A 7,525-nucleotide genomic window follows, 5' to 3' on the forward strand; every position below is an offset into this window, starting at 1 on the left:
TTGGCTGGAAAATAAAACACATTTCAACTAAGTACGAGCCTACAGACAAAAGTCCGAGCACAGAGATAAAGAGGGTTGGGGTACTTACGAATCCATCTGAATGAATAGTATCGAGACGGGGACAGGCCATCTGTCTAGAAGAAGGCCTTCTTAAAGTCAGGAGGATGGTTGGGAAGATCCTCGAACACCTTTTTCTCCTTGGGGTAGCTCGAAAGATAGTAGAAGTCGTCCCCTCCCCGAGCTCGGGAGGGATTGCTTTTCAAATAAAAGAGATACAAGATCTCTTCTGGCGTGGGTCCTTCCCACTTCAACTCGTGGTACAACAACTTCAGGGCAGACAGGACCTTGTAAGAATTAGTGTTGAGCTGGAATGGAGCCAACCTAACAAAGTTTGTGAAGTCCTTGAAGAAAGACTTCAAAGGCAGTAACGCTCCTGCCTTCATATGCTCCTGGCTCCAAGCCGCGTACCTCAGCTTGTTATCAGGATTTCCATCTCTTGGGGCATGGCAGCTTCGCTCGCTGGAAGTAGGGGCTCGACACCTTAAGGAGCTTGACATTCTGAGGCCATGAAAGGCCAGGACATCGTTTATCTGACCTATCGAGGTTACTGAGCTCCAGTAGTGCTCAGCCTCGAAGAACTCCCTCCGTGGCTGTGAGGTAGAAGGCTCCCCCATCAGTGAGAATTGGAGCTCTCCTGGGGTGTACGCGATGGTCACTTTTAACCTAGGGTCGAGGGGGATCATCCTGGGCCCTGAATCAGTTTCTGGATAAAGAACCTCTCGAAGGATTCTCCTCTTCTTTTCTATGACCTCGACGATTTGGCGGTGATAGTGAGCTCGGATTTCTTCCTATTCGCGCACGAGATCGTATTCACGAATCAGGCGTTGGTTCCAAGCAAACAGCGATTCTGGGCTCGGAGTTTTTGGCGAATGCGGAATTGCCAGCAGCGACCCCCACCGTCTTTCCAGATTCTGTGACATCTAGCGAGAAAGAAAAAATGGTGAGGGCCATGCATGCAAGGATTCAAGAATTACGAGCTTGAAAAGACAAGCTCGGAGAGTGTTTGGGTACAAAACGAGCTCGATATCGAAAACCTGATTAAGAGTCAGAACGTGTATTCTACGAGAAAAAGGAGGGGAGTGGATCAAATTTTTTAGAATCCCGAAATATCAGGGAAAAAGGTGACGGTTATTCAGAAATGGTAGTCTTAGGTATCATGCATTCTTTAAAACCAAGATTTTGTACCCGATATCTTGGTGTGCAAGATATGTCTTTTAAATTTTGAAAACCCAGAAAAAAAAGAAACCTTGTTTGAGCTTGTTCTACATCAAAGCTGGATTTGGAACCATGGACTTAAACCTAGCATGGAAACTTAAACTTGAATGCCTATCGGCCAGAGCTTCCTAGCATGTCAAACTAAAAAATAAACCAATACATTCCCAAAAATAAAAGAACAACACAGACAGAAACCGGCATAAAGGAAAACGAAAAGATCATTAGATACTTACACAATGATGGCGATTGCAGAGAAATCGTTGATTGAAGGAGAGGCTGCAAGTATAACCTTACGGTCTCGAACAAACTGGCGGTCATTTGTTTCTTTGGCTGGGAGAACATGCAAAAGCAAAAAGCTCTCTGAGATGGCTTCTGGTTTTGTCTCTTTTCTTTTTTCTCTGATGAGTGTAAAATATGAGGAAGAAGATGTCCAGGGCCTTATATATAGATAGTAAAAAGTGGTAAAAAGGGATTAATCTGAGCCATTGGCCAGAATCCTTATCAAATCCGACGGCCAGGGACAAATGACAAGATGGCACCGAAAAGGTGGCAGGCAAACGATCGTGGGCGGATTTCCAAGGTACTCGAGTACCTTGGATGAGCAATACCCGACTGACACGTGTCCACCCTCAAGTATGTGTGACTGTGCGGTTCCCGAAGAAAGTAGTTCAAAAGTTTCATTCTCATAGGATTCGAACAAATTACTTTTGAGGGGGCAAAATGTTACACCCAGATTTCAAGCCTTAAGAATTGTGATCTCGAAAGCTGGATTCGTCAGGAATGGGCTTGTAATATCTAGAACACGTGTCCGCCACCTAGGCACCAAACCTACAAAGCAGGGGCAACCTCGAAGATGGTAGCCTTGAAATCCTCACAAGCTCGAAAGGCAGACATCGAAGTACGTCTGTTCTCGGATGACCTCGGATCAGGGGCTCCGAGCCTGACATAAGTATGAGCTCGAAGCCACATGCTCTCGAGGAAAATGCTACAGCTCGAAAGTCATTAAGAGACCTGGGTGGGCACGGCACTGACGATGTAGATTGATAACTTTGAATATCCTAGTGAGTCATTTTGGAGAGACGCGATCTACATTCATTGTTGTAAATCCCCTACAATAAAGGGGTATTTATTATTCAGTTATACGCCCCTTGATCTTCAGGGGACGTTTCCTTGTATATAGGAGTTACAGGCTTTTAATGCCATTAAATTTATTTACATATACAGAATAACTTCCCGAAATGTGTGGGATAGTATTCTGAAATCTCCTCTATAAATAGAGAAGTCATGCACCATTGTAAAGGACCGAAATTTGGTGATCTTGAGAGAAACTCTGGAAAATTCATTCTTGAATAATTTCCAGAAATCATCTTAAGTTCTAATAACAAAGACTCGTGGACTAGGCAGAGTTAACTGCTGAACCACGTAAAAAATCATGTTTGTCTCATTGTATTTTTCTGGCCATAACCATTTATTGTTTTCATGCTCTTTATTCGCTGTTGACGAAAAACGGCGTCAACAAGTGACTTAAGTACAATCTTTTACGCAACTTAATAATTTTAACTACAAAAAACACTACTTAAGTGAAACATTTTAGACTACTTATGAATTTTCGTTGCCAATTTCCCTATAATTTAATTTCTAAAAGTATATGAACAAACAAGAAAATAAAAATATAATGCAAACAACTAAAAAACATTCATGTGCGACTAAAAACATATGTTAGTGCGGCAGACACTTGGTAATCTTGTCCTTATGATTGTTCTATATAAGGTGGTATACAAATTGTTATAAATGTATAAAGATAGTTGTCTACTTTCACTTTTCTTGTTTAGTTGTCAAAAAATTTAAATTAAAAGAAATTGTTGGATGCAATGATGAGTTCCCCAATAAGTGATTGCGACTACTTTTTAAAGTGACTGGTCCAGAGATGATGACCATTCACAGTGGAAAAAGACTTCTTTGGGCCCTTTTAAGGATTCCCCATACATATATATAGAGTGCACACAGTAAAATAAATTGTTATAATATTATTATCAAACCAAACAAATGTCATCCAATCATGTACCATCAAAACCCTACATGGCCAGCAGTCTTCCACTTCGATGTCATCACTTTGTTCAAGCCCTTCTCCATGAACTCCTTCTTCGAATTAGATTCACAAAAGTGTTTGCATTTCTCAAGTCTGGCTGTGTTCTCTGCGATCTTCTTTTGTACCTTTTCCATCTTCTCAGTCATCTCTTCTTGTAGTTTTTCTTTCTTTTCATTTATTATTGTTGGGATTTCAGCCCCAAGTAGTTTACTTACTTGGAGATAGAAGAAATATCTTGTGATCGTCTTCAGGGCTACATTCAGAAAATCCACTTGAAAGTGAGCACAGTCTTTCGAAATTGATATGTACCGATACCAGTTTAGAAGAAGATCTTTAGTGATGTCTACCAGCAAAGTCGTATGCATTTGCTTCATGACTTTGCATATGAAGAAAAAACATATGCTCTTTAATGTGGGTGTGGAAGTTGACTTTTGACCAATATCTCCATATTTGTGAAGCAAGTGTTTCATAACAAAGACAAAATTTAAAGGTATCAAATAACTTTTAGCATCTACCAATGTCAACGTTAGATCATGAGATTCTATTTTCATCTTCTTATCCAAGTAATTTTTGTGGAACTCGTTGTAAATAACTGACATGAATTCTTTTTCTGTAAAATTCGAAAATCGTAGAATATCATCAATATTCTCATCTTCAGGATTACCAGTTAACCAACTTGATAGAATATCTAGAAACCCATCACTGTCAAATTGATGCTTAAGCTCTGACCTTAGCTCAGATTTATCTAATTTAGACACTAAATCCTTTAAGGTCAACAGTGGCATGCCATTCTCTGTATCTTCCAGCTCTGCATTATCATATTCTATCGGAATAAACTTCGAAAGATCTTCACCCACCATCTTCAAATTCACATCTTTGACTTCTCCCTTCAATATATTTATAATCTAATAATCACATTCAAGCCAATTATCCTCGAATAAGTAACTAATAAAAATGAAGTTCTTTCCACAATTATATTAATTAAAAAAATCAAGCAAGATATCATGTGAATGTACTAAAGAATTTATTTATTATTATTAAAATCCCTACATTTAACATATTTATTACGATAGCCTGAAAATCGTTAATAGATTAACTCAAATTTAAGACGTTGTTTTTATAACAGTTTATTTTAGTTTAAATCGCAATATAATAAATTTCTTTTTCTCCTTTATTCAATTTGGTAAACACTAAACTCTTATTTATCCTAAAAGGGTTTTGTTCTTGTCCGTCATCAACAAATAAAAAAAAGGTTTTAATATAGTGTTCTCCTTCTCAAGGGGAGCACTACTGAATTATAATAAAAAAAAATTATATACAGAATTTATATAAAATAATAAAACGTATATATTGTAATAGTATAAAATATATATATGTCATCACAATAAGATAATATTTTAATTAATTTCTAGGAGCAATAGAATATAATAAGAAAAAGCAATATCAAACGTTGCTTAAAGATTATATGACAACATCTATACAGAAGACATATTCATGTGGGAATGGGTAACAAGAAACAAAATTACTATCTAATTCATAACTATCTTATCATGCTAGTGATTATTTTTATAAATAATTATCATAGTAATAATAATGTGATTGAGCGTACCTCAGAAGCGAGACAATGTACATGAGCAATGTACACACAATCTTCACAGTAATATACACAGAGTCGTGGATTTCTGTCATTCTCACATACGTCACAGCAGTATTCCCCAAAGCCATTTTCGATAACTAAATCAGTAAGACTGAGAGTGTGTATGTGATTGTCGTATTTGATACTGTTCGGTAGCATACCACATAGCAAGTGAACTTTGAAATCACATTTTGTACAGCAAAACACAGATGAATTGGTATACTCAAATTCCACTGAGCCCTGGAGGATTGGATTTTTACAGTATGAATCATAGCCATCACACTTTTCGAGATTAGTATATATTGTCTCCACGAAATAAAGAGGATGTTGATGATATCTATACTTTATAGGTGGTGGTACCACTGTAGTAGCACAATTTACGCACAAATAAAAATCGCAGTCACAACATCCAAAAATGAAGAAAAGTTCACCCTTGTAGCATAATTTGCAGCGAGTAAATTGTTTACTAGCAATATAAATGGATAAAGGGTGATCCGGATGGTGACAAGAATGAGGTTGGATTGTCTCCGGCAAATGCGCACACGATTTGTGCAGTACATATCCACAGGTGTTGCAGCCATAAACTTCACCCGGGCATGGCATGCGACATGCGAAGCATTTTAACACACCTTTAAATTCATCCTTTATATAACAAAGTGGCATCGGATGTTGATGTGTGAAATGCTGTATGTGCTCTCCATCGTCATCAAAAGTTATAGGGGGCATCTGCACACATTTGATGTCCATGTAGAAGTTGCATTGTTGACATGCGAAACATGGCTTGAAGAAGTGGATTTGGTGACAAGAGCTGCAGATAAAGCTTCCTTCATCGGCACTCAATATAAGTAGGTGAGAAGGATGAAAGGGATGATTGATTTGGTCACACGACAAGATTTGCTGACATGCTGTGTGGACACAGCAAGCATCGCATAATTCGCACTCGTAGAAACTAGGTTCGGAAATTTCATCGTCGCATACACCGCAATTGATATCCGTCTGGCTTTCTGTTTTCAGGACCAGCTGATGGGTGTGAGAGTTGCCCATTTGTTGTCTCTGATTAATTTGGGAAAACTAGCTAGCCTTTTCCTGCATGTAATTTAATCAAACATGTAGACTTCATTACGGTAAAGTATATGTAGTTGGTGCAATAAACACTAATATTATGAATTTAGATTTCATTTCAACGTTTAGTTTCTCTACGGTTGAAACTAAATCAAATCAGCTTACCAATGTTAGTGAAGCACATGCTCACGTACTACTAGAAATTTGGCTATGAGAAGAACTTGTTAAGAGAGATCGAGATGCAGTGTTTCAAGGGGAGAAATTTATTAGTTGGAGAGAGAAACTAATGTTTGTATGTATATTGATGAAGATGAAGAAAATTAAAAAAAGACAAATCGAGGATATATTTACATTTTAAATTAAAAAAAATTAAAGGAAAATTAATAGGGTCCTTTTCTCTTTTATTTTTTTCAAAGAAAAAGAGAATATTTTGAAACACAAAAGTACTGGAACATAACTAACTATGACGTTATGAATCATTTTCAACTTTTCTTGTCTTCCTACACAAGATATAAGAACAACTTTTTCAAGTTAGGAATAATATGAGAAGTACTCGTTTTAAGATTAATTAACTAAAATTAATCACTAAATATATTTTGTTTAATATTACTCATTTTTATAATCACATTTTTCATAATACAACTTGAAAAGTACAATTTAGTTGTAAGTGTTTGAGCAGAAAAATAGTATAAAAATAAAATGTTTCAAAATATAAATACAAATGAGAGTGAGTCACTTCAAATAGATACCCTATATTTTCTACTTTTCTTGTCTGCAAACCAAATATAAGAACAACTTTTTCAAGTTAGGAATATTATGAGAAGCAATTGTTTTAAGATTAATTAACTAAAATTAATCACTAAATATATTTTTGTTCAATATTACTCATTTTTATAATCATTTTTTTCATAATACAACTTGAAAAGTACAATTTAGTTGCAAGTGTTTGAGCAGAAAAATAGTATAAAAATAAAAAGTTTCAAAATATAAATACAGATGAGAGTAAGTTACTTAAAATAGAAACCCTATGTAATTTTTACAATAATAATATAAATTAACTTGGAGAAGATCCGTAATAAATAAATAAGAATACGTATTTTTAATTATAAAATTAAGATTCCACCCGGCATGGAAAATATATATTGTATATGATTAGATGAATTTGATCTGATGATTAAAATTGAAAGAAATATGAAGGTATTCATCGATTCGCATGCATTTGTAAATTAATTACTACAAAATTCAAACGGATATATTGGAAATATTTGAAGGTTAGAAGATGATAAATTAACAACAGGTACGTAGCAATAAAAATATAATAAGATGATTGATTTGATAATTTTAATATTACGGCTACAGATATAAATTGTATTTTATAGAAATATAAATTCATATGTATGTACCTACTATATATACATATTGCATGCATGGGATTAATTGATCCATCCATTCGTTGTCCCTCA

The 7,525-nt window shown here is 35.7% G+C and overlaps 1 protein-coding gene across 1 annotated transcript; it reads right to left on the bottom strand.

Moving 5' to 3' along the window:
- Positions 1 to 3,282: 3,282 nt before the first annotated feature.
- On the bottom strand, positions 3,283 to 6,376 carry LOC133781936 (uncharacterized). Its single transcript, XM_062221044.1, has 3 exons — positions 6,228 to 6,376; positions 4,974 to 6,086; positions 3,283 to 4,269 (listed from the first exon to the last, which is right to left on the bottom strand). The coding sequence occupies exons 2-3, from the start codon at positions 6,042 to 6,044 to the stop codon at positions 3,343 to 3,345; spliced, it is 1,998 nt and encodes a 665-aa protein (XP_062077028.1). The 5' UTR covers positions 6,045 to 6,086; positions 6,228 to 6,376; the 3' UTR covers positions 3,283 to 3,342.
- Positions 6,377 to 7,525: the final 1,149 nt, after the last annotated feature.

This window comes from Humulus lupulus, chromosome 6 (genome assembly GCF_963169125.1).
Source record: "Humulus lupulus chromosome 6, drHumLupu1.1, whole genome shotgun sequence".
Lineage (NCBI taxonomy): Eukaryota > Viridiplantae > Streptophyta > Magnoliopsida > Rosales > Cannabaceae > Humulus > Humulus lupulus.

Excerpts from the sequence above, each read along its gene's own strand:
- LOC133781936 (XM_062221044.1), bottom strand. The coding sequence starts at position 6,044 with ATGGGCAACTCTCACACCCATCAGCTGGTCCTGAAAACAGAAAGCCAG. Across the intron at positions 4,270-4,973 it reads TACATTGTCTCGCTTCTGAG|ATTATAAATATATTGAAGGG; the intron begins GTACGCTCAATC and ends TGTGATTATTAG.